Source organism: Colletes gigas, unplaced genomic scaffold (assembly GCF_013123115.1).
Source record: "Colletes gigas isolate AHSC1104 unplaced genomic scaffold, ASM1312311v1 Colletes_gigas_Sc00010, whole genome shotgun sequence".
NCBI lineage: Eukaryota > Metazoa > Arthropoda > Insecta > Hymenoptera > Colletidae > Colletes > Colletes gigas.
This window is the reverse complement of record NW_025106639.1, coordinates 3,467,423-3,493,790: the sequence shown is the minus strand read 5'-3', so window position 1 is coordinate 3,493,790 and position 26,368 is coordinate 3,467,423. Positions and strand designations below refer to the sequence as shown.

Sequence of the window (26,368 nt, the reverse complement as noted above, 5' to 3'; positions counted from 1 at the left end):
TTCATTATTCATACACCACATATTGTTAAGAATTGTTCAAACTATTGTGTTGGAATGTTAAACAATACTAAGTCTTATTTATAATTGTTTAATTCACACCATCGTCGAGTAAGTACGTAAGTTCTGTATGGAGTTCACATACAAAGATTGATATTCTCGTGAAAAATTATTTTAATATATATCAAGATTTCGTATCGCACGAACCTATGATTAATAGCATTACGAACTAATAATGATACTTCCTTCGAAGAATTGTTCGTTTATACGTCGATTATAGCCCCATAATCATTTCACTCGCGTAACAGATAACGTTTAGACATCGTTTTTAATACTTTTTTAAACCTAGAGTTCGATTTAAAGATTGTTATATCATATAAATGTTGAAAACTGTGTCCTCTAGCATAAATATATTTATTTTTTTATAATAATACCATTAAATTTTGTACATAGGAATCGGCAGGTTCGTTCATATCTTTATTTTCGCACAAACTTTCTTGCTCCACGATTATTCCATATTTGTATAAGTAAACAGAAACGGTAAAATATCAGGGCAATGTTCCTCTACCAACTGTTCTATACTCTGCTGACTGTTACTCAGCAGTGTTAAATCAGTGCACGGTATCAAAATCTTACAAACGGGAACCGATTTCGCCACAAGTGCTCTATACAAAGCAATATAACCATCGGCATCTTTTATATTGGGATTTGCACCGGATTTTAGTAAAAGTTGAACGATGTTAACGTGCCCTTGCGTAGCTGCTCTGTGCAGAGCAGTAGCATGCCCGCAACGAGTCTGTGCGTTCACCGACGCATTGTTTTCTAATAATATTTTGCAGATTTCATAATGCCCATTCCTAGACGCATAATGCAAGGCTGTATATCCGGCGGAGTCTTCGACATTGGCTGAAACACCTTTCTTCAGTAAGGTTTTGACTCGATCTAAATCGTCGTATTGGGCTAAAAATGATATAACCTGCTTAAGTAATTCGTAACATGTATAAAAAAATTCAATAATATCAATTAAAATGTAATTATTTACCTGCATACCAAATACCGCGTTCAAACTCCATTTCAATAAGAGATTGACGGACACCGGTATCGGTACTTGAACTACAGCATACATTATGGTCACAACTGTGCTCCATATTTAGTACGCGTAATTATCAGTGCCGGGACACACCTCACCTACCTAATATTTCATAAAAAAAAAGTCAAGTTACACGAAAGCCTCATCTTTAAGGACATTTAAACACAAAACATACATTTGATTATTTTTAATAATCGAAAAGAAAAACTGAGCATCGAGACAATCGCCGAAGTTAAAGTGATAATAGATCATTAAATGTTTGGTCTCGTTCTAATCTAAACTAACGCAAAAAATCCACCATTAAAACTAAAACATGATATATTAATAAATAAAAAGTAAATGTAATCTTAGACTATGAGGTACAAACAGGAAATTTTATTGTATGTATAAGTACATTAGAACGTTCTTCTTTTAGTCGCATATTTTGTTGCAATTAAAAATTGTTTTCCAGTCGTTAAGTAAAGACTTCTGATAAAAAAAATTGTATACAAAGGCGCTTTTTCTATATACATGACAAGTAAATCATACTCTTTGCTCTAAATAGATAATATATTTTCATACATTCTATGATCATCTATTTGTGCATTTTCTTAGAATTAGGAATTGTATCTTCTTCTTTAAAAGTCTATTTCTATTCTTCAGGATGCAATGGTATTGTTCGTTATCAGTAGATGAAAGTCATTATTTACAATTGGTTACACCACATGTGAAACTGTCTTTGTTCTACTTTGTTCGATCAATTGTCTTTCTCGTTCTTCTTTAAGTTGCATCATACGAGTTTCATGCGCCCAACGAACTTCAGTCTGAACTTTATCTCTTTCGTACTCCCATTGGAATCTTTCTAATTCCAATGTCTTACGTCGTAGTTCCAATTCGGCCGCTCTTCTTAAGGCACGTCTTTCTAATAGCTGCTCCTGATATATTTTGCTCTGTAAAGGTGAACAATCGGATGTCTGCATGGAAGACATTGGCCATTGTGATATTCTTCTGGGATTATAAGATTTCCTTTGATGGACCAAACCTGTTCGTTCCTCTGATCCAGCTATATAAAATATTCAAGAGTTCCTTAGAAATTTATACAGAATAATTCTCTGTAATCTAACTTTATAATCTAATTTGATCTAACTGTAATTTAAAAACAATTTTACAATTTAGATGTTCTTTTCAAATTACCAGGTACAACAGATCCAGAATCATTCTGATTTGTTTCCCAATTCCTACCGACTGAATTTGTATCAGTATCATTATTTTCAGCTGCAGTATCACGATTCACCCAAGTTTGTTCATTATTTTGTATCACCAAGTCCATGTTTTGTTGTACTGTATTAGGTGCTTCGTTTGAATAAGATTGATTCCTATAATTCCAATCATCCAGATCTTCCAACTCATTATCAGTGATGTTGTGATCTACCAATGATTCTTGTTTTGGCCAGCCGTTATTTATTTTATTATCAAGATTATTAGTTTTATGTTTTTTGTTGTGCGCTACTTGTATAAATTGTTGTCTGACATCTTCTGGACATTTTGGACATCTTTCCATATGCCTTTCCATTCGAGTAGCATTTTGAATGTACGACTGATCGCAAAATTTGCAAAATGCGATCACCTGAGACCCAGCCATCTTCTTATTGTAATAATTCCACACGATTCCTCGTTTTTTTACCATGGTTCGCTCGTAATATTTCACGCTAGATTAGCTTCTTATATATTTTTGTTTATTCGATTACTTTCAAAGTTAAAACTCCTTCGCATAATTAATTTGTTTAATCAACGCAAAAATAGTATACAACATAATAGAAACTAGTCTTTTCTTGTTGTATACAATATATTACATTACATTGTGCTCTTACATGAAATTGAAACTAAAATACATTATACTTGTATAATAAAGTAAATATGAATCTTAAAAAGTAGCAAAATTGTGATGCAGTATGAACAGGATGCTTCCAAATTTTCGTTCGTGAATGAAAAGTAAATCAAGTTTATAAAAAAGAAAAATGGTCTGTACAATCAAAACATTCACGAATCATATCAAATTTAAAGATCAATAACATTCATAATGTAGATAAAAACTGTTGCATTCAATACCACGTTGAACAACGACGATGTACGTCACTATCAGATAAAATAATCATTATTAATTACAAAACATCTACGTAATGTCATACCTGGCATCGAATTAAACCGTCAATTAATATAACACACATAACCTACGTACAAGCATACTAATATTTGTTAGCATTCCTACGAGAATAACGTAAAAGCAACGAACACTTAAGAACCTTTTTATAATTCGTTATATTGTATAATATGTATCAAAATTTCCTATAACTTGATAAAAGTCCATAACAGTTGGACCAAATATTTGTTCGAAGCTACAGAAAATACTTGTTTCATCCGAAACATTAATGTTATGATCTAATCAACATAACGAATAAATAAGTTGATAACCGATACAATTTTACAAATTTCTTGATGCATTAATTTGTAATTTATTAATATTTCTTTTTTAATAAAATCAATACATATCATTTTAGGTTTCAAACAAATATAATAGAAGTATTGCACTGTTGTATTTTTTACACACATATTTAATAACATTATTTCTCTTCGTTTAGTACTTAAATAGTATTATACATTCTTCCCATTTAATAAATTACAGAAATTCGTAATTTTCTTCATAAATTTACCCATTTTTTAAACAAGAACCAAATAATATTGTTTATTCAACATATACATATTTTTGATCGTAAAATCAAAACAATAATGACCAATAGGACATTATACCTACCTTAACAATCTGTTCAAGTTTAGTAAAGTTTTTTCTCATAATCCACTTTTTCAAAGATGCGACAACTTTATAACCAAGAATGTCTAAAGCTTTTAATATTATACAAGAATAAAAAAAACGAGCCAATTTTTATGCTTTAACATGATTGATTAAAATTATTCGATTCCAATATTTCGTTATCACATTTGGGTTCTTGCATAAATGTACATTTAAAATAACGACTTATAAAACGTTTCAATGTCTCGTGCAAAAAATATACTCGATTTTATTTTGCAGCTTACAAAGGGAATAGTATTGTGCTGTGATATAATGTAAGAATAGATCAGCAATATTTATATTTAATCTGTTTATGAGAGCTGTGTTATCAAACGCTTTGAAGGTAATTATTGCCAATTCCATTGATAAGTTTCAGTAACTTCGTACCGAAATACCTCGATTATTTATGAATCGAGGATATACAGATATGCTTCTAGTTTACGTGTATGAATACGTTTTAATTATTTATGGAAGTATTAAAAGTGTCATGCTGCCTTTGAAAAAGTCGGTAAAAGAATCCTACCAATCGAAACTCGAATTCTAGTCGTTGCATGGTTGAGACGTTAGATGACGTTACCAAAGCAAAATGATTTAAAAGCAAAATGGCACAGAATGATTTCCATACACCGTAGATGTTTCACGAGATCGTGTAGTCGATGGAAGAAACATAAAGATCTGTCAAGTGATACTAAATAATACCCCACAGGTTGCTACGTAAATTTTCCCAACCGACTACCAATTTATCGTCGACAGGTTTATTAAACTCGTGTCAGGTTCACTTTTATGTTATTGTATCCGATAATACGACTTGGGACGTCCTTGAAAATTCTAACGTCCAAAACAGATTTTATCCAGAATGGCTTTGAATTCTTGGCACATAGTCAAGGATGTTAGAGTTTTGGCAATCTACCGTTTTTACGAGATCGCTTTATTTAATCCGCCAACTATACCTCTGTTCGTATGTCACTAACAAAGTCAAATTTCACAAGTTTATGTCACGTTCGTGGCGACACAAACGTATTAAAGTATGAAAAAAAAAAAAGTTATCCATAAAGCGATAACGCAATCGTACAGGAGTTGGAAGGATTTGCCTCGCAATGAGTCGAAGGGTACACCAACGATTAAGTTGATAAAACTTGTTCATTTACGCTACATTTCGTACAATTTGAAAATATGTACTGGAAAATAAGGCAGATTTTATACAATTTATAATACTAGACGATTCTTCTCAGTTTTACGTCGAATCAAACATATCACGCGTTTGTGAATTTGTCTATTCGTTAATTGGTGCCAAATACGTTCGAGACAACGTAAGACGGAACCCGTTACTTACGTATGCGAATGATTCGAATCGAAGGTAGAAAGTAACTGTTCTCATGCAAATCAGTATACGCACATTCGTTAGAAAATTGGGCGTATTTTAGTCTCGTAACACGATATCACGTTCTCACGTCTAACTACAACATTTCGTACGGATTCCTACGGTAAAATAGGAATTTCGGAATCGATACATAAATCTATTTTTCGCAATAAATTCAAGGTAAAACAGGAACAACTGTTTCATCGAGGAATCGATCCCCAAAACGATGATTGAGCGTAGGGAATCGTCGAACGTCGGATATCGATTACACGTTCGTGTTAATTAACAAGACGACACTCGCGCAATAGAATCGTATAAAAATAAAATGCAAATCATTCAAGATCAATGCAATCAATCAAGAACTGTAATTAGCCTAGCAACAGCATTGGAATGTACTTATAACAAATAATGATCGTTTGTCGTACGATTGTTGATGCGAGTCGACATCGGTCATTTCGGAAGGCATAATCTTCAAATCATTTTTTCGTTGCGCCGTATACTCGTGCTTCGTACATTACACCCACATACATAACACCACACGTGACCACAACCTAAATGCACATTTTGTGCTATTTTTTTTTGTAATACAAGTTTATCCCTTCGGGCATCAGTAATGCTTCGTTAATCATTATGCTCGTCTTACGAGAAACGTGCCCCAGAGAGGTACACTGTTATAGGTAAAGATAAAATATAAATTTTAGATTTGTCTTCGTTTGATGATATCGGTGGTTTTCATGGAATGCGACTTTAAAAGATCTCGGTATCGAGCATTACAGTTATACCACTTAGTTAAGGTAGTTACCCTCTACACGAATTCCAACATTACCAATTCAAGAATCTAGTTTTCGACGACGCTCGCTTGAAGTAAACTTGTTCCTGTCGGTCTTCTCCCAACACAGTAACAATTTATATCTTTGCGCACAAACACGCTCACCGGACTCATTTATCAAGCTATTGGTATTCGGTTAACCCATAAGTGATATTAAGCTATTTTACTTATTGCCAGACTGCGGATGTTCATGTACTATAAGATATGCAAAGAACACATGACATTGATGCATGTACAACAAATATGCTAAATATGCAAGTAATATATATAATATACACTTATAGCATAGAACATTATTCAAGCCTTGTCATATTGTTTTGAAAAATAAATAAATTCGTTTGCTCTATTTCGTATTTATCTACATTAGTGTCTGAAAAAGTAGAATTACTGGACTTTCCACAGTAATATTTTACTTAGCGCACTGGCAACTAGAAAGGCCAAGATACTTTTTTAGTAATTATCAAATACGGATATGTTAATGCACGCGTATCGTGTATTAAACAGTACAGATTTCCAGTTTTGAAAAATACATTTCTAAACCGCTCTAACGACGAAATAAATTTCCTGTCCGAGTCTCACTATTCTGTGTTTTCTAGAAAAATATACATTTTGCATGAACATCCGCAGTCCACCTATTATACACAGGAATCATCGATAGGAATGGATTGAAATGGTCTTGAGTCACGTTACTGTTCGCGTGAAGTTGGGAGAACACGAGAGATAGTACCTTAATATATTCTAATCTTACAGAGAATAGAAAGCAATATCACTTAGAAGAGAAGAAGGCGATTTTCTAACCGAATGACAAAAGAATTTCCTCCTGAGAAAGATTGCATCAGAATACTACTAAAAATGTTAGGCGCAGTTTGTCCATCTACATTGGCGACTGTCCAGCTTTTTATAAAGCCACGATAGCAAACAATTTGCTAGTTGTCTACTTAAAACATTCAGGCCTAACTTGCAACACGAGGTTAAGAATTGACTGGACAATTACGAAGATAGGAGGTAATCATACTATCGGAAATAATCTCTGTTTCCGACGCACGCGCCACAGTATTAAAAATGTTAGACTTTTCTACGGAGAACTTTTAATCGCGTACTTCCTGATATAGATAATGCCTAAAAACGTGAAATCTTGCTCATAAAAACTTGGTCTATTACTAGGCACTATTCAGGACATGAAATCGATCGAACAGATTTCGTACCGTCCAAAGGGAAATACGTGAAAGTTTTTGCGCGATTTTTACAAACTCGTCGCTTCGCCCGGACCCAACAAACTCGAATTTGATTGGATCGCGTAACAATACACCGCACGTTTGCATGTACGTTTTACTATCCGTAACATCGGGATCGAACATGTCGTTCGTTTGATTTCTTCGCGATATCGAAAACGCCTTGCGGTCGTTCAGTTTGTTTTCTTTTATAAAACACTAAGTTATCACGCTTCTACTTCTCGTCGAGTCCGCGACGCAATAAAACTGAAACGTGCCGTTAAAAAATTTGCATTACAATAAAAATTTTATTTTCATTTAATGAGCATCGAGAGTATCGAAAAGCGTGCCAAGGTTACCGATCAAAGTTTCAACGTTGCATTCGTATAGGAGCAACGAACACCTTGACCCGATTGTCTCGATTCTCATTGCCTTCGCAATCGTTTACAAGAATTTCTTCCAATCGTACGTTTTCAACGCGATTGAAGCCGCTGTCGGAAATGTTTAAGAACAACGACATCACGACGACGAATATGATAAAACAACAAAGGAACTGATCGTAACATTTCTCTTATGCGTATGGCACTGTAAAACGGAGAATCGATTCCGTCAATTGCGTTTAATCCTTATACGTTACACGTTATTCGGACAGCGAACGATACGTATTTAGAAGAAAGAAACAGCCTTATATTCTCGATTGACGCATTTTTTCCGCGAAGAACGCGTACACTTTCATCGCAATGACCGCTTAATAATGTAGTAAACGGAAATATTCCCGGTACGTTGTATGTATGTATGATATTAGATAAATATACATATATTAGATAAATATGTCACGAGTGTCGGAGAGATAAGGCATTAAATTGCGAACGATTCATTACACGTGTCATTCGAGTATAATAATTTACTCCGGTGAGTTATTGCTAACAGGAGGCGTGATTAATACGGTTACGTTGTATGACCGAACACGTGCCGCGAAGACGATCGTATCAGATTTCGGTTTCCGATCTTTCTCGGAGAACGAAATCGAGAGAATCGTCTGAACGCGATCCGTTCAGTTTGCATAGGCGAACGGAGAAACAAAGTTATACGAGCCACAGAATCTAGTACAGAAGTATGAACGGGCATCGAATCGACGCAAGAAGCTAGCAGCGAGTACGTTCAAGCGATTGGAGTGGCACGTGGTTTGCCAATCGGTTTGGAAATCTTGAGTGCATGACTCGATATCTATCACTTACATTTACTCTTGCCGTCGAGTAATTTTTTCCATAGATCGAATTGTTCGCTGTACTTGACCATGTGTATACTGATGCCTCGTTGAATGTTACACGCACTGTACGATATCTTTTTATTCAAAAATTCATTCGCATGCGTCCTCTTAATCCCTAGCTTATCCGCGACGATTCCAGTCACAAAGACGTCTTCTAGCTTGAGGTACGTTTGATCCAACGCGGCGTCGTACAGCTTGCGCACAATGTCGCTGGACAGCAAGTAAGCCGGACCGGTGGTAAAATCGGGGAAAACGGCGTGCTTGAACTGCGTCCGTGATACATAGTATTTGCTCTTTTTATTTCTAATCGGTTTCCACTTCTTGGCCAGTCTACCGAATATCACGTTCTTGTCTTTCGCGTGTCTTGCCGCGAACGCCTGCAAGCGCGGAACATTGATGAACATGTCGTCGTCGGTCTTCAAAAGAAATTTGACCTTGGAACAGTAACTGTCTACCCATTCCAGGGTAGAGATCGTTTTCAGGGTCAAATTCGAATAGGAATCTAAAAATTGCCCGCGTATCACGTCATTGTAAGTTTTCTGTTCTCTTCTTAAAATTGTTTCCACTTTTGGGTCCAATGTTACGCCCAACATGAACAGGATACTGATGTCGCTTCTCTGACCAAAGTGTCCCCACGTTTGTCGTATAGCCATCCTAGCCTCCAGATGAGTCGGTGCGGACATTACTATTATAACCAAATCCATTTCCTTGCCAAAATTTGGGCATCTTTCCGGTATCGGTACGGCGTGACCCGCTTCATAAATAGCGCGCGCGGAACACTCGTTGGAAGCAGCAGACGTGTCTTTGGTCTCGTTTGAAGTTTTTTCTACTTTCTGTGGAGGCTTTTCGCTGCTCTGCTTGGAACTAGATATCGATACGCTTGCAAAGGATTGAGTCTGAGAGCTCGACGATGTTGAAGATGTTGTAACCACAGGACTTGAAATATTGTTAGGATTTTGTACTATATGAAGGGCCGCCGATGGTTCGGACGAGGCATTCTTCTGCAAAATTGCTACATGTTCCTCTATGCTCGTGTTTAATCGATGTTTGGAAATCTCTTGATATGCAGAATGACCTGTACGGTGACGAAGCATTTATTAGAACATATACGAATAAATGAATAGGAAGTATGAAAGAACGAGAAAAAACGAGAAATATACTTACTAATATTTCGAGGTACCGCATACTGAGGGATATCGTAATATGTTGAACGATAATATGCGTAAAAAGTTAAGCCGATCAATCCTAGAATAAGGGTTTGTAAAGGACGACTACGAAGATGCAGTAAATGAAGCATGACGATTGTCTCGCTACCCGTTTATCCCGTTTATTTGTTCTGGAGTCAACGTGTCTCGATCTACATTGTTGTAGATCGATTATCATCCAATGATTCGAACAGTGGCTGGTTCGTCGCGGTTCCTTGTCAACGCCACCGTGGTAACGAAAATGCTTTTGTTACGGATCGAAAGGTATTTCGGCAAACAAATTACTTCCATGTTACTTTACTCGAAACGGCGATTCTCGAACCCGTTGCATTCTTCCTTGGCTCTTCAATCCTGATTCTGAACATGACTGGAACAGATGGTCGACGATCGTCACTTGAATTCACTGTACACGAGTTCCGTGTTCACTGTCACTCGATACGTGCCAATCTTCTACGCGTTGGCATTATAAATCGACAAGCGTGCGTTCTTGCCACCATTCGAAGAAGGCAACACGTATCTGTATACACGGCCAACGTAAACTTCATTCGTTCCTTCGACGCACAAGGGTCACCAGTTCATCACCAATCACCACTACAATCTCCTACTGCCACTACATGTCTATTGCATCAGTTTCTTGGATTTGTGATATCGATAAATCCTGTATCGATGCCATCTCGAGTACCCCTGGATGTCCACCAATCACAGTCGATTTTACTGGAAATCTCGTCGCGTCCCACCACGTTTCAACCTTACGCGATCTCGATGGGTCTCGATTCAGCAGATAACGACTGACCATCATGGTTTTCTCTAGAACTTCACTTCTCCTGCTTGGAGATGTCGTAGATGTCGCATACTGGACACCAGTACCTCTAGTACTCGTTACCAGAGGGATATTCAACCAATCCCTTTCTCGCAATTTCTCGATTCCCTTCTGACATCTATACTCTGTCCAACGAGACAGAGTTCGAACGGTGCTCGGGAACTAATTTGTTAAATGACGGAAAATGCTTGTAGCTTAATACCTTGAGCTATTCTAATGCCAATATTAATGTTTAAAAGGTCGTTGTAAAGAGAAGGCTTCCCCACTACAAATTCATTGTAACGTGCATACACAGTCGTATTAGAGTTGAACTAGCCCTCTAATGGCGATTACGAGAAGTATCGCCATAACTATTCCCTATAGGGAAATTGAAACAATTACGACCTTACCCGCAGCCGCAAAAGCAGATATTATTTCTTTCATAAATGTACGATATTGTTAGTTCATTGAATACGCTTTCTTATCGGTTGTCTATATTTTGCTAGAAAATTTTCCTAGATACGTCGCTAGTAAATTCATACGCATGCGCTTGCACGTGTTCGTCTGCTCTATGGGAACCGGAAACGGGACCAATCGACGCGTCGTTTTTCGGAATTATCGAATTTTCTGGTTATCGATGTTTATGTTTACGATCAAGAAATTATAACGATCAAAACCACTGCGAACGATCGCTATGCATAAACTAGCTGCGAATAAATTTGAACATTTTTACAACAGAAACTCTGATACGCGTATTTGCGTATGACCATATGTTCGTGCACAGCCGTGCGCTAGCTGTCCTTTTGATTTTCAAAAATATGCTTTCTGCAGGCCGAACAAGTTTTTCAGAGAAGTCGAAGCAAGCAAAATATCTCGCAACATCGTGAGAACTCAAAAGGGAACGACGCAGAACGGTGGGAAGGCAAAATCGGGGTGGAAATGAGAGTTAAAACGCGGAAGAATACACGCAGGACGGTTTCGTTCGCGAATTTGAGATTGCAGCTTAATGGCTAGAAGTACGAGCGATCGATCGATAACCTATTTTTCTGTGGCTGGCACAACGCCAGAATTTCGAGCAATCGCGCTGACTCTGAGAAAGCGAATATCTGTAACCTCGCCCTAGGTCACGAATGTTTTCAAAGTTGCAGGACAATTCCGACGGACGGCGAGGGTGCTATTGGGGGGGGGAAAAAAAATATATATAAAACGAACGGACAGTCGCCGTCTTATTCCTCGTTTCGCATTCGTACATCGACAGCCAAGGTCTCGCGAGATGGGATTGCAGTTCTGTTGTTTGTCGCGTAACAAGAGATCAGCAGCTGCATAATTGCACACGCTCTCGAGCACGCGCTACCGCGAATAACACTCGGGAAATACGAACACTTCAGAAATAATTTCGTTTCCCCGGAACTTTTGGAATGAAACGACTTTCTCGCGATGACGATAGACGTTTCACGAACGCGACATCGTGCGTAGAACGGGCGAAGAAATTACGCAATTTCGTGCAACGTTAAAGTTTGGTCGAACGGGGTACGGAATAATCATTAATGGCGCGCGCTATAATATTTAGAATAGTAATTCTAAAACACCGATCGAGAGGGTTTTAATGCAGTAAAAGAGTAGAACGATAGAATGGCATGCAGCGTGTCGCATACGTTGGCGCGAATAGATCGAAACGAATTCGCATGCGATATGAAAAAAAAAGAGTACGGGAATAAAGACGAGGCCGAGCGAGGCACGTATAAGACAGAAGAGAAAAAAAAAAGAATGACAGTAAGATATTAGAAGATGGAGTCGACGGGAACGGGCGTCGGGACGCCAGCGGCGGCGATAGCGTCGTACGACTCGCTCCTGAAGCGACCACCATTGACAACCGCGCGCACCCGATCGATGGCCCACTGCCACTTCATCCCTGCCTAGAAACTATCCTTCTTGCTCTATCACTACCGCTGTTTTCCCCTTCTTCGACACACCCACGCCATTCTTTATTCCGTCCCCCCGCGCTTTTACTTCCATCGAAACTTTTCTTCCCCCAGACCCACCCTCTCTGCCTTCCTGCTCATTTACCGATTTGCCAATTTCACTTTCGTTCGCCGATCTCTCTTTGCACCCTCTACGCGACTCTCACTCCCCCCTTCTACCCTCGTTTGTCGCCGTGAAATCGTACCGGGCCTTTCGCTACGCGATTTTTCTCCCTTTCGCGTGTTCGTTCGATCTCGTTCCTCGAACCGTCGTTTTCAGCCGCTTGTTTTCCCCGTCGTTTCTCCCCCGTTCCTTTCTTTTCTCGTTTTTCGCAAAACACACAGTCAGCCTGCCTTTGTCGCCGTTAGTGCCTCCCTAGCGGCGTCCGTGTCGGCGTCGGCGTCGTCGGTATCGTCTCGGTGGTTTAGTCAGTTGACGAGCAGAGGCGGCTGAGTTACGTTGATCCGACGCGATCGTCGACAGTTCATCCGTCCCCGAGTACCGGAAAACAAGAGAACCACCGTCGGCACGGGAAACGAGTACGGACGTAGGAGGATACATAACGTGTGCGTTTCGAGCGCGATTAAATAACGAACGCACGATGATTTCCCGGTATTCAGGGTCGTCGTGGCCGTGCATCGCTTGAAAAAAGGTTGGCTTCGGTTGGTTCGTAATAACGATCGCGGAAGCTATAGCGCGCGCGCATGCACGAAAGGGAACGACAGTACGAGCGAAAGAGTGGTCTCGTTGCAACAAGCAGACCCCGTTGTTGATAACATTTTCGATGCCACGACACACCCAAAACGCGGGCGTCCACGGCCCTTCGAATTCGAGTTCGCAATCGGTTCGACGCGGTTCGAAAGTTCTCGTCTCGAGCCTTTCGGACGCGTGACCATGCTCGAAACGAAAGAAAAAGAAAACAAACGTCGTGGCGAGTTTCCTTCGACGCGAACGCGATCCGGTGCGTGGCGCGGAGGATCGTAAATCGGAGGAAATCGACGGGAGCGAAGAAGTCTCCGAATATACACGTGCTTTCGTTCCATTCGTCGGCCAAGCCAGAGGAGAGCTCGCGGCATCGATCGTCGGCTTGCTATCTGCAAAAGAGAAATGGGAGATAAGAACGATTGTTTGATTTCATCTCGAAATTATCCGGAATTAAAACGATTTCTATTTCGAACGTGCTCGTCACGGTTGCTCGTGGAAAGGGAAACAGGATACGGAGTACGCGTTGAGGGAAGCACGTAGATGCAATCTAATCAGAAGCAAGTCAACACGCGGAGGGAGGAAGTTTATACATATTCGAATGCCGTCGCTCCAGCCATGTGTCGTTAAAGCTGCCCGTGTTTGCGCTGTTACGGTGAATCGATCGATCCGTCGCGGTAATTTTTCACGTTCTGCACGTTGTGTTGCCGCCGACGAGAAAATAAAAAGGCGAAACGGACACGGACACGGACACGGACACGGACACGGTCGCGGGGCCGAAAAACGCTCGATATTCGTGCACACGAATACGTGGTACGTTCTGATTTGCTATGCTCGACGAGGTTACTGAGCGAGGCTCGTCGTGTTCGACGGTCTGCAAAATAATCTCGTATTCGAAATGTCCCTTGCTCGACGGGACGATCCGAGGGGAAGCCCATCCTCGTCCAGGTAGCACGCGCTCGTAATATACGCTACGAATCGATCTACTTATTTACGTCGTTCCGTGACTCGATGCAGATACTGCTACGGGGGATGGGACGTTCGTACGTACGTACATATGCACGTACAATCCCTCGAGAAACGAATTTATCGAATCAATTTCACGTAAAGTAGGACATATGTTGCTTAAATATTCTGCCTCGTGGACTGATTCGACGAAAGAGTAAGAGAACATTCGCGATTATCGAACTGGTATTTCATTGCGGGACGACAAAATGTAGCCATTCAAAATCCTAAATGATCCAAATAACAGTGGATTTAAAACGTGGCGTATTTTGCGTTTGGTAGTGCAGGTTTTGCACTCTAAATTCAGTCACTTTGTCGTTTTATTGCAATGGATTGAGAAAACAAATTTCTTAATTTGTAGTGCAGAACCTGTAGCGACGCATATGATTGCCAAGGGAACAAGAACCGATCCTCCGAGTCGATGAAGACGTCGTTAAAGGGAAAGACTGAAACGTAGATGGTTCGCGAGAAAGTTGGTTGTTTCGCAGCTGGTACTTGAACGTTCTCAAGACTACTCGTCTGGCGAAACGCAAACTGAGGCAAAGAAGGCTCGTATTCGGTCCGAGGAACAATCGCCCGTCTACCAGCAATTCTGCGCCATTTAAAGTTTACAATAGATCCTCGAGCCTACGAACAAATTCTTATAAAACAATTATCGCGTGATTTTTATACGCGTAAACAGTGTTTAATAATGGAACGATAATCTATTGCAAAGCTGGGAACCGTTTAGCGTTTCGAATCGAAATCCACTTTAACTCCTCGTAAAGTACTCCGAGTTCAGGTTGTTTTAATTTATGCGCGGAAGATTAACCGATACTCGGTTCTGTGCTTTGACGGGGGGGAAGGCAAAAGGAAACGTAACGCGCGTCGATGATTTGATGAGACGGGAGCACGTGTATGCTATTTATGGCATGGCGAGTGCGCGAAAATGGAGACGAAAGCACGGTAACGTTGGAAACTTGCAAGGCGTATCCACGCGTGATCGCGAAACCCAAAGGAGCTCGGACTTGGACTCGAACTCGAACTCGAACTCGAACGGGCCATTCGACGCGTCACGACTTATCGACGTTGCGCCAGAAATATTTGCATATCTGGGTTAGACATTAAAGCCCGTATACGGGTTGTCGAATAAAGTCCAGACGAACCGCGTTGCGTCGAACTTTGTCGCTTATCGCTCTTCCGAAGCAGCGTCGTTGGTTGTGCTCGTTTCCGTTGCACCTCGAATTTTAACGCTTTGCGGTACTGAACATATTTTTCTTTCTTGATGTTTCTGCGTTCTTCTTATATTCTATTTCTCAGGTTCTTAATGTCATTTCAAGAATCGCGAGATTCTCGAGGCTTCTAGGGCTTCGAATCAGATTCGAAGTAATTCGATTCTTCCGCCATTTTACAGAACCAAAGCGTTTCAAATCCCATCACTGGTTACAGTGCTTCTTTTTTCCGGGACAGTGACGCGCTTGACACTTGCCGTTCTTTGGTTCTCGATACTTGACAATTTCCAACGAGCTCCATAAGTAGTGATCGTTTCCATTGTGAAGCGATGATATTGAATCTGCGGCCCATTGTCTCGCTGCGTCAGAAACACTTGCATCTTCGGATATGTCGGATGTTTTGAAATCGAAACGTACGTAGCACACGTAGTCTGCTATACATTCGAGCTCATTTTCAATCAATCTCTCGTGCCTGTTAGGTACGTGTATTTCATGCTTTGCAAGAACACTTTGTTTAATAATGCTGTAGATATTTTAAAAATCTAACAACCTTATATTTTTACATCGGTGTTCGCTAATATCTGAATACTTTCTGCCGGAGAATCGAGAGAATTTTCTATCCCAGTAAAATTTAAATTCGTGTCACGAGTTCTTCCACTTCCGTAGCCCGTCGAAACTTCTTAAATAGTTTTGGATCGGTACGAGGCGGACGCAGAAGCGTTTGTAAACTGCAGTCTAATGGTCGATGAATCGCGGGTGCATCGCTATATTCCAGGAACAAAGCGGTCCAGTTGGAACGACGGTTAATAAGTGAGAGAACTTCGTTGGGAGCCAAAATTCAATTGTTGTCGGGCAAAATTCTAGCTACGGGTTTCGGGAATTCTAAAGGAGCATTGTTCGTTGACATTTTTCGCGAACAATGCTATTCACTGCGAACCTTTGGCATGAATTTAAGAGGCGTGTCGGTCAAAACGAACGTAACGAGTTAAAATTTGTCGGATACGACCTCTTCTAAACTATCCCTATCGTTTACAAGCAACGACAACTTTCAATCTCAAACGATAAGGAACAGGTCCCCATAGCCTCAACACTGAAACTACCAAACTGGTCAAAATTATCTATTCGCAATTTTTGCAAATTTACCATGGTTTTCTATAAGAATTATACATTTCTTCAAGTATCTATCGTTTCAATTTCTTTGGTACAAATAAAAACACGATAATAGTCGGTAGTCCTAGCGTTAGAAGCTTCGAACCGTTTCGAATCCGATTGCGAGCCATTGTCGAGCAAATTAGGAGAAAATGAGCGTTCACGTTAGATTGGGGACTCGTTTGATCGCAGATATCGAGGACGGACACGTGACCAAGCTGGAACGGTAGGCCTCCACGCGGGAGGCCGATCCTAGGGGAGCAGGATGATAGATCCCAGTTCGTCGGAGGAGAGCGACGAAGAGAAGAAGGACGCGAAGGATGTCGGGGGCGGTGGTGCTGGTGGAGGGGTTCGCGGTGGTAGCGGTAGCTCGTATGGCTCCCGTCGTCAAATAGGACCTGGCGGGGGCCTTGGGGGCGCGAGCGGTCCCGCGTCCGGGAGCGTGAGCTCGTTGGCCTCGGGGCTGACCGCGTCGCCAGGGGGATCGAGTCACGGCCCCATCGGGACCCCTCGCACCGGCGGGCCCGCTGGCCAAGATGGAGGCCCCGGAATGGAGGGCTCGAACCTCTCCGCGGCGAGGAACTCGTTGTCGCCGTCGATGTCTGCCGCGCAGGACGCAGCTAATTACGCTCAGAGGCCCAACAGTCCCTCGCCGTCGGTCGCCAGCGAGAAAGCTGACGTGGATCCACAGGTAAGACCTTTGCTCCATAAACTGCTCACTGGAAAAATTTATATTCATGAGTGATGGAACTTTTAAGGTGGAATTGATTGATAGTATTTGATATTTGTACCCCTGGAAAACATTTTAATGAGAGATTCTAGAGGCCGGAATAAAACGAAAATCAAGAATTTGTTGCTTATGGATTTTCGTGGTCCAATCTGACCGCCATTTAAGATTATTCTCAAGGGTGGCGGGACGCCCTGTATATTGTGTATCGATTTGCTCTTTGCTTGTTTCGAATCCACCTTGCGATTTGCAGGACAAACAGAAACGCGAGGAAGAAGAGAGGAAAACTAGAATACAGCTGTACGTATTCGTATCGCGGTGCATCGCTTATCCGTTCAACGCCAAGCAACCACTGGATATGACCAGGCGACAGCTGAAAGTGACCAAACAGCAACTCGAGACAATATGTTCCCGATTTCAGGTGACTGAACAAGATCGATCGCGATCGGATCGCGGGTCTCTGGGGATCCAGCGTCGAAGGCCGGTTCTCCTTTCGTCTCGTCGCAATCGCGATAACGCGGCGCGGAGGGTAAAAGAAACCTTTTCGATGGAGACCCCGACGCGTTTCGGAAGCCCTAGATGGCCGTCTTACACTTGAATATCTCGTGCGCGATTAACCTTCGCCTTCGCGACTGATCCGAACGACCGTGATACCGGATTCGATCCGAATTCGCGTATACGATCCGTTAAATTTCTTTCTTTTCTGATCCCGCAGAGTTTCCTCAAGGGCGAAACGCAGATAATGGCGGACGAGGCGTTTCACAACGCCATAAAGAATTACTACGACGTGTTCTTAACGTCGGACAGAGTGATCAAAATGGTGCAGGGCGGTGCTTGCTCACAGCTCGACTTCCGCGAGGTATTCAAGAAGAACATCGAGATGCGTGTTCGACGCCTCCCGGAAATCGACGGGTTGAGCAAAGAGACTGTGCTTACGTCCTGGCTGGCCAAATTCGATTGTATCTTGAAAGGTACGGGTGACGAGGAGACTAAGAGGCCCTCCAGGATGCAACAGCAGTCTTTGATATCGGACATGATACTGTCCAAGGAGCAGCTGTACGACATGTTTCAGCAGATCCTTGGCATCAAAAAGTTTGAACATCAGCTTCTGTTCAACGCCCTCCTGTTGGACTCAGCCGACGAACAGGCTGCCGCCATCAGGAGGGAGCTGGACGGTCGTCTGCAGAAAGTGAACGAAATGGAAAAGGTAACGTTCCCAGATAGGGGATCGTCCTTTATCCGTTGTTGCAACGTTCGTTTCTTTCAGGATCGCAAGCTCATGCCCAAGTTCCTGTTAAAAGAGATGGAGTCGCTCTACATCGAGGAGCTCAAGTCGTCTATCAATGTCCTAATGTCTAATCTGGAGCTGTTACCAGTCTCCAAGGGTTCGATAGACAGCAGATACGGACTGCAGAAGCTGAAGCGCTACAACCATCGTCGTGAGCGCTCCCGCTGCCGCGGTCAGGGTTCTCTCTCGAAATTGGAGGGCGACTCCGCCGACTGTGAACCACAGCTGACCAAGATGGACGTAGGCCTGAATTTCCAATTGGCCGTAGTCGTCATCGAAGTCAGGGGCTTAACGAGTTTGCCGCCGAACAAAATCGTTTTCTGCACCATGGAAGTCGAGGGCAAAAAGCTGCAAACGGATCACGCCGAGGCCTCCAATCCCACGTCAGTAGCCATTTAAATATAATCGCCATCATTGCCTCCCCTATCTCAAAACACTATAAACTTCTAAAACCATCGATTGCTCTCGTCTTACAGATGGGAAACGCAGGGCGACTTCACGACCATGCAACCGCTACCGGTGGTCAAAGTCCGCCTCTACACCGAGAACTCCGCGATGCTGGCGCTCGAAGACAAATGGCTGGGCAAAGTTATCATAACGCCCCCGTTCGCGTCCAAGCAGCCAGAGTGGTATCGTATGACCGTCCCGAAGAACTGTCCCGACCAGGATCTTCGAATAAAGATCGGCTGTCGTATGGACAAGCCGTTCAACATGAAGCACTGCGGTTACCTTTACGCGATAGGCAAGTCCGTGTGGAAGAAGTGGAAGAAGAGGTACCACGTGTTGGTTCAGGTCTCGCAATACACGTTCGCGATGTGCTCGTACAAAGAGAGAAGAAGCGAGCCGTCGGAGATGATGCAGCTAGACGGCTACACGGTCGATTATATCGAGGCAGACTCGGCGAAAATCATGGTTTCTACCAATATTATGGTCGGCGCGAACTTGGACGGCGGAAGGTAAATGGTTCTAAATTATCTCGACGGGGACGAACGGATCAACGAGAATCTACGATACTCCCCAGTTACATGCGACCAATCTTTCCCCGCATAGAAGCCATCGATAATTAATTACGTTTTCAAGGAATCTCAGACCTTACTTTACTACTTAATTAATCCGCTACACCTGTCCACAGGCATTGACTTCCATGTTTCTTCTACCAATCTCTATAATTTTTCCCCGGTTCATTTCGTTAACACGTTCACTGTCCGGTCTCTTGGCGGTGTATTAAAAAGCGTGGCGCTGTGACCCGTATACGAGTCATGGACAGTGAACGTGTTAACGTTCTGCTTGTTCGTGAACGGATAACGCGTTCTGAAACAACTTCTACTCGTCAGGTATTATTTCAACGCTGTTCGCGAGGGTGACAACATAGTGTTCGCCTCGGACGACAAGAACGAGTGTCAGACGTGGGTGATGGTCATGTACAGAGCGACCGGGCAATCGCACAAGCCTACACCGCCGGTCTCGGTGGCGGACAAGAATTCGTCGAGCAAGATACAGGGCGACGACAGAGTGAAGAAGCACGGAATGGAGGATTACATCAGCGCGGATCCTTGCAAATTCGATCATCACGGTCTGTTCAAATTTCTACAGAACCTGATCCTCGATTACCGATTGAACGATCCGTTTTGCTCGCTGGGCTGGTTCTCGCCCGGTCAGCTGTTCGTTTTGGACGAGTATTGCGCCAGGTAACGTAATTCACAAACGATCTCGATGATACGTGTCGCGATCTCGCCTTTGAACGGACTGTTTGCTATTTCTCTTTCCACGGTCCGCAGATACGGGGTGCGCGGCTGCTTTCGACATCTGTGCTACTTGAACGATCTGCTGGACAGAATCGATCGAGGATTCACGATAGATCCGACCCTGATACACTACAGTTTCGCCTTTTGCGCCTCTCACGTGTACGGGAACAGGACCGACAGGGTAGTGTCCATCACACTGGAGGAGAAGGACAAATTTCAGGCCATCAAGGGAAGACTGAGGCAGATCCTCGAGGATCAAATCACCAACTTCAGGTAGCACTTAGTGTCTTAAGGGGGTATTACTATCTAGACTGTCAGAGATTTTGCAGACATATTCATTCATCTTATAAGCATGTACAGTACTTTGTTCATCAAAAAATATTAAAAATTGCGGGAGTTGTAATTTAGTAATAAGATGAATAAAAATATCAGTACAAAACAGTCTGCCAAATCATTAAAAAAACGTAACTTCGGATATTAACCGCGTGATGATCCAACAGGTATAGTTTTCCGTTCGGTCGTCCGGAGGGCACGGTGAAGGCTACATTGTCGCTTCTGGAGCGCGTGATGATGAAAGATGGCGTCAGCCCCGTGGACACGGAAGAGGTGAAGACTCTGATCAAGAGCTGCCTGGAAACGGCGGCTCTCGTTAATTACACCAAGCTCTCCGCCGAAGCAAAGATCGAGGACGATCTAAGCGGCGACGTTTGCGTTCCGCCCAACAAGAAGCTCGCTGATCTCATACAGCTGGCCGAAATGTGCGTGGATCTGCTTCAACAGAACGGAGAGCATTACTCGGAGGTATTAGTTGGATTTCTAGAACCGAGTTAAGCTTCACGGGATCCTCGAGAGACACGGTCGCATGGAAAGGGACCAAAACGTCCCGAAACGGTGAAAGAAACTCGAATTTGTACGCGAACGCGCTAGTAAACCATCGTTGCGACGTCTCATTCGTCTGACATACGCTCGACAAAGTTTCTTTTACTAAAATTTCCTCGATCGTTCTCTGCTTGATGTTTTCTCACCTTAACATGCAGAAACGGACCATATATTGGGTCGAACGCTAAATTTCAGCACTGTTTGAACTTAGTTTCATCCGTAGTCTATCAAGTCTAGTTGTTAGAGCATCCAGCACGCAGTTACGAGGCAAATGTCGCAAGGATCGAGGTATCGCCTGTGATGTCCACGTGTCTCCACGAAGAACGTCGAATTTGGTGATGTTTTCATTCCTCTTAGCTTCTCATTCGCTAGTTTGTGCTGAAATTTCGTCGACGGCCCAATAAAGGGAAGAGACCCGAGACGCGAACGCTCAAGGATTCCATCGCTCGGGGTGGCGAACCCATCGCCTCGAGTTAGACGAAATGTGCCCACCGTATATGTGTGACATCCAATATTTTCACGATCCGCTCCTACTACACTGTACCGCAGGCGTTCGCCTGGTTTAGCGATCTTATGGTGGAGCACGCCGAGATCTTCTGGTCGTTGTTCGCCGTCGACATGGACAAGGTGTTCGCTGAACAACCGCCCGACACCTGGGACAGTTTCCCCCTCTTCAAAGTGATGAACGACTACTTGAGAGAAGACGGTACGTGCGATCTTCCTTTCTTCTGTTCGCCGCCCATTTGCTCCGTAACTTGCCTTCCGTTTCGTTTCGTCTCGTAGACAACTTGAAGAACGGCAGGTTTCACCAACACCTGCGGCAGACGTTCGCTCCATTGGTGATACGTTACGTGGACCTGATGGAGACGTCGATCGCCCAGTCGATCCAAAAGGGATTCGAGAAGGAACGCTGGGAAATAAAGGGGAACGGATGCGCCACCTCCGAGGAGCTATTTTGGAAACTGGACGCGCTTCAGTCGTTCATCAGCGATCTCCACTGGCCGGATTTAGAGTTTCGACAGCACTTGGAGCAGAGGCTGACGCTGATGGCTTGCGACATGATCGAATCTTGCATCCAACGAACGGACGCCGCTTTCCAACAGTGGCTGAAGAAAGGTGTAACATTTACATCGACGGACTACATCATACCATCGGAAATGTGCGCGATGGTCAACGTCATCTTGGACGCGAAGAACCAAAGCTTCGACCTTTGCACCATCGACGCTGTCGACGTGGTAAGTTTGCTTTTTCTCTTTAAATTCATGAATACTCGAAACGGGATCATCGATGGTTTTGATTCGCTTTCAGCATCAGTATCACTCCAAGATAGACGATCTGATAGAGAAAACGTCGGCCGCTATGACCCAAGGGATGATCAACAAGCTGGTCACGGTCCTGGAGACGACCTTGTCCAAGCTGTCCCGTTACGACGAGGGATCTTTCATAGGTTCCATACTCAGCCTTACGGTAAACGATCGTTCTTTTTAAACTGCCATGATAGGAGGTTCGTGCCTTTCGAGCATCGTGAAAATCTTTTTCAGAAAGTGTCGGGGAGCGGTAAAGAAATGGGTCAGGCCTACGTGAGCTTCACGAGGAACTGCATGGATCAGATTCGTAGCAAAGTCTTGGACGAACTGTGGATTCTGACGTTCTTCGAGGTAAACGACGATCCGACTATTCTTCTTCGATTACGTTCCTCCGCGTTAAATTCCATCCAAATGTTTTCGTAGCAATGGTACACGGCGCAGATCCAGATGCTGTGCAACTGGCTGTCGGAGAGGCTCGATCACAGTTTACACCTGCATCAATGTACCTGTCTCGCCCACATCGTGAAGAAGATTTACTCGGACTTCGAGCTGCAGGGTGTCATGGAGGAGAAACTCAATTCGATGACATATCAGACTATATCTAAGAGGATGCAGACGGAAGAAGCGACTTGTGCCTTAACCATGAGCGCTCAGAACGAAGAGTGAGTATAACACAGCAATGTTCGGATAACTGCGAGTCATTTTCGATCGGATAAGCGGGCGATAGTCGTTCCTTGATATCCTCTTTCGCTGTTGTTAGTTTGTCGCTGCTAATCTGAAACGTTTAGTGTCGTTATCTGTTCCTGAACGTTTACGTTTGTTGTTCGTTTCGCAGGGGACTCTCGGAGAACGGTAACGACGACGAGGTGGAACGACCGAAGACAAAAGTAACGGTCGTCGAGAACGTGGAAGGAGAAGACTCGAATTACGTATCGAACATCAGCAACGTCACCTCGAACGTTGTTGGAAAGGTCGGCAGTATGTTCGGCAAAGGCATCGGTGGCCTTTCTACGAAGTTCGGCGGAACCAGTTGGTTCTGATTATAATAATTATCCTTATTATTATTCTTATAATTACTATTATTATTGTCACCATCATCGTCATCGTCATTTCCATTACGATTTTTTAGTATTCTGCCGATAACTTAACATTTCGACTAGTACGTTTTTTCTTGTCTACCACATATGTACATACACACCGAGGAAAGAGTTTCGATGACGGGACCGTCCAGAAATCACGTTTTTTGGACGTTTAATCGAGCTACGGGTTCGTCGATGGAGAATCGTCGGATTCGCTCACGATCGAACGAAAGAATGTAAACTCTTATCGCTCCGGCACAGACGCGCGTATTTTTTTTTCTCGCGATTTATTTTCACCGTCGGTCCTGTGCACGTTTCGACAGAAATTCGTTTCGTTGTTCGATCACGTTCGGCCGTTCGTCCAAAAGGAACGCTGTACCGTCTCTATTTCGAATCGTTGCTACCTCGCTCGGTGATCAAATCGAAAACAGTCGCAAGCATACGGATCACGTATAGAAACGTTTATTTCGATAACGACTCTATCATCGAACGCTACGCGGATCAACTATAGACGGGACAGAATCGAACACCCTCTCGAGACCGTTTAATCGCGCCAATTGTAACTTCTGCTTGTACAAAGTCTTTCGCCTTTGTTCGACGATGCCAAATGGTACGATCTCGCCTCTCGCCGAATGCCTCGAACAGCCAGAGTTTGCTAAATCTTTGCTCAAAGATCAAATCTCCATCTCAATCGAGAATTTATTACTTCGACTGGATAATTATAATATTTTTTATTAGTAATTACGTGATCGTTTTTGTTTTATTTTAAACGAGCATTCTGTCCCGATTATAGTAACGCGTTTATCGAATACAGTAGCTTAGACCTCTTGAGAATATTGTTTCCAACGATTCGATTCAATTGTTACTGTTGGGCGAACATTCGAGTTAAGCGTTTGTGCCATATCAATCGAAATTATGTCTCTTCGGCTCGTTAAAATTCTACAAGAGCCATGCTCGTTGAACCTCGTCGTGTCTACGATATATCTACTATGTATATCCTTACCTCTATACTTGCCCCCTACTCGTGTACCTGTTTCAGTCCTCGCCCCACACTAACCCTCATCCTTATCCGTATCCATATCTGTATCTTGAAAATGTGCGACTTTCTTTGCTGATCGAATTCGTCGTAAACTCCGAGTGCACAATTGTGTAACGGTTTCGTCTTGTTTCGCGTCACAGCTCCATTCGATCGCCTTGTCCACTGAAATCGTTCAACCAATTATCAGGAATGTATTTTTAATCATTTGTTGGTTAACGATCGTACGAACTCGCGGTAATTATTTCCAATAGCTCCGACCTCGTTAATTTCAACGGTCTTGAACTGTATCTGGGACGATGTATCGCGAGTGCTACGAAGGAAAAAATAGTTATCACTCGATCTTATTTTTCAAGATGTAATTATTAGAAACCTTGCGTTGTATTTTCAAGGCAATAAAAGGTTTCTAATATTTGTATCTTGAAAACTAAAAGTGATAAATATTGTTTCTTCAGAAACAGTCACGCGTTGCCTTCAATATACATCGAGGCTGTTGAAATCGATAACAGCCCAGTCAGAGATTTGAGATTTTTTTTTTTACTGATACTGTAAGATCGGCGCTATAGTAAATGATCTAGAATTCTGAAGAATTTGCGACACGAAGCGAAACGAAACAAAGGCGAAAGTAGAGTGAAACGTAAAGTCGATCGGTTGGCCGATCGTTCCGTGTCTCGTCGTTAAAAGAGAAGAATTTCTTGTCTACCTCAAATTCCCCAACGAGTAATTTCGTTGTTACAGAAAGCATTTACGTATTATACGGAGAAAAGCGAAACGTCTCGAATCGCTGAACGAACGAACGAACGAACGAAACGGCAAAAAAAAAAATTGCAAAAGATCTTTGGCCCGTCTTCCGGTCGGCGAATGTTTTGAAATATTACCAGGCACGAAACAAACAATGCATTTTATCGTCTTGTTCTTGTTCGACGCGCGAGGCGGCGGATTGCTGGTCGGTTTTTAGACGTTAATGTGACGCGCAACATTTGCGCCCGATATTCTTTCGTCAGGAGGTGAACAATGCGTGCTGCATTCGGAAACAGTTACCAGTAGCAGTTTGTTTGTACATACATTTAGTAAAAAAAAAAGCGTAAAAAAAAAAATGGTACAAGGAGAAAGGGAGATTTTTATATCGTGTAAATTAGCACGTTGAGACGAGTCTCGTGTCTCGCGATGTGCCCAATTGTATGTACGATACGCAAAACTCGACGTGACGGAGAACAGCCACGAAGCTCTCTTCTGTTCGGTTCGATTCGCGGTAAAAGTTTCTTGGATTGCGTCTACGCGCGTATAAATATCGAAATTCGAAGAATCTGCACGTTATTGTTTGTTCTTTCGTACTTTCGTACAAGGATACACGTACATACATATATGTTGATACTTGTTTGAATGGAATTCGAAAACAGTAAACGATGCAAACAAAAAAAAAAACAAAAAAACAATAAAAAAGAAATAGAACCGCGTGCCAGCGGATACCGATCATCAAACGTTCGGCAAATTAATTTAGAACGACGGTTTCGCGGAGACCTTGGTAGACACGATTTCGATTTCGATTTTGATTCGCCCTGGCACGTTTTGCTTCCCTTCGTTCCGATCGTTCGACACAACGATCAACGTCCTTGAAGTGTTAAGTGCCACAAGGGATTAATCGAGGCCTTGAAGAAGAGTAACTTTATAATTTAGTCTCAAAGCTGCG

General features: G+C 42.7%; 4 protein-coding genes across 7 annotated transcripts; 1 reads left to right on the top strand and 3 right to left on the bottom strand.

The window, feature by feature from the left end:
• Positions 1–505: 505 nt before the first annotated feature.
• LOC122397909 (ankyrin repeat domain-containing protein 39-like) lies at positions 506–1,160 on the bottom strand (the record flags this gene model as incomplete). Its single annotated transcript, XM_043397406.1, has 2 exons — positions 506–957; positions 1,040–1,160. Coding segments are annotated over 2 exons (573 nt in total), but the record flags the coding sequence as incomplete, so codon positions are not given.
• On the bottom strand, positions 1,062–3,496 carry LOC122397869. 2 transcript variants are annotated; one of them, XM_043397325.1, is made up of 3 exons: positions 2,261–3,496; positions 1,777–2,129; positions 1,062–1,189 (listed from the first exon to the last, which is right to left on the bottom strand). In XM_043397325.1, the coding sequence occupies exons 1-2, from the start codon at positions 2,751–2,753 to the stop codon at positions 1,783–1,785; spliced, it is 840 nt and encodes a 279-aa protein (XP_043253260.1). In that variant the 5' UTR covers positions 2,754–3,496; the 3' UTR covers positions 1,062–1,189; positions 1,777–1,782. The 2 variants fall into 2 exon arrangements, with proteins under 2 accessions (XP_043253260.1, XP_043253259.1); XM_043397324.1 differs by lacking the exon at positions 1,062–1,189 and having other exon boundaries at positions 1,306–2,129.
• Positions 3,497–3,733: 237 nt separating this feature from the next.
• Positions 3,734–10,662, bottom strand: LOC122397865 (beta-1,3-galactosyltransferase 5-like). The gene is made up of 2 exons (XM_043397318.1): positions 9,749–10,662; positions 3,734–9,659 (listed from the first exon to the last, which is right to left on the bottom strand). The coding sequence occupies exons 1-2, from the start codon at positions 9,879–9,881 to the stop codon at positions 8,545–8,547; spliced, it is 1,248 nt and encodes a 415-aa protein (XP_043253253.1). The 5' UTR covers positions 9,882–10,662; the 3' UTR covers positions 3,734–8,544.
• Positions 10,663–12,822: 2,160 nt separating this feature from the next.
• LOC122397863 (calcium-dependent secretion activator) lies at positions 12,823–26,091 on the top strand. 3 transcript variants are annotated; one of them, XM_043397317.1, is made up of 15 exons: positions 12,823–13,202; positions 16,810–17,308; positions 17,598–17,765; positions 18,060–18,551; positions 18,612–19,015; positions 19,109–19,588; positions 19,967–20,320; positions 20,411–20,650; positions 20,878–21,178; positions 21,806–21,962; positions 22,040–22,491; positions 22,565–22,723; positions 22,798–22,914; positions 22,987–23,225; positions 23,399–26,091. In XM_043397317.1, the coding sequence occupies exons 2-15, from the start codon at positions 16,883–16,885 to the stop codon at positions 23,601–23,603; spliced, it is 4,194 nt and encodes a 1,397-aa protein (XP_043253252.1). In that variant the 5' UTR covers positions 12,823–13,202; positions 16,810–16,882; the 3' UTR covers positions 23,604–26,091. The 3 variants fall into 3 exon arrangements, with proteins under 3 accessions (XP_043253252.1, XP_043253249.1, XP_043253250.1); XM_043397314.1 differs by having other exon boundaries at positions 20,878–21,180; positions 21,796–21,962; XM_043397315.1 differs by having other exon boundaries at positions 20,878–21,181.
• Positions 26,092–26,368: the final 277 nt, after the last annotated feature.

Bases quoted from the DNA above. Each gene is read 5' to 3' on its own strand.
- LOC122397869 (XM_043397325.1), bottom strand. From the start codon at position 2,753: ATGGTAAAAAAACGAGGAATCGTGTGGAATTATTACAATAAGAAGATG. The intron at 2,130-2,260 runs GTAATTTGAAAA...TATTTTATATAG, and splicing joins TTCTGGATCTGTTGTACCTG to CTGGATCAGAGGAACGAACA.
- LOC122397865 (XM_043397318.1), bottom strand. From the start codon at position 9,881: ATGCTTCATTTACTGCATCTTCGTAGTCGTCCTTTACAAACCCTTATT. The intron at 9,660-9,748 runs GTAAGTATATTT...GTCACCGTACAG, and splicing joins TGCGGTACCTCGAAATATTA to GTCATTCTGCATATCAAGAG.
- LOC122397863 (XM_043397314.1), top strand. From the start codon at position 16,883: ATGATAGATCCCAGTTCGTCGGAGGAGAGCGACGAAGAGAAGAAGGAC. The intron at 17,766-18,059 runs GTGACTGAACAA...CTGATCCCGCAG, and splicing joins CAATATGTTCCCGATTTCAG to AGTTTCCTCAAGGGCGAAAC. The intron at 19,589-19,966 runs GTAAATGGTTCT...TCTACTCGTCAG, and splicing joins GCGAACTTGGACGGCGGAAG to GTATTATTTCAACGCTGTTC.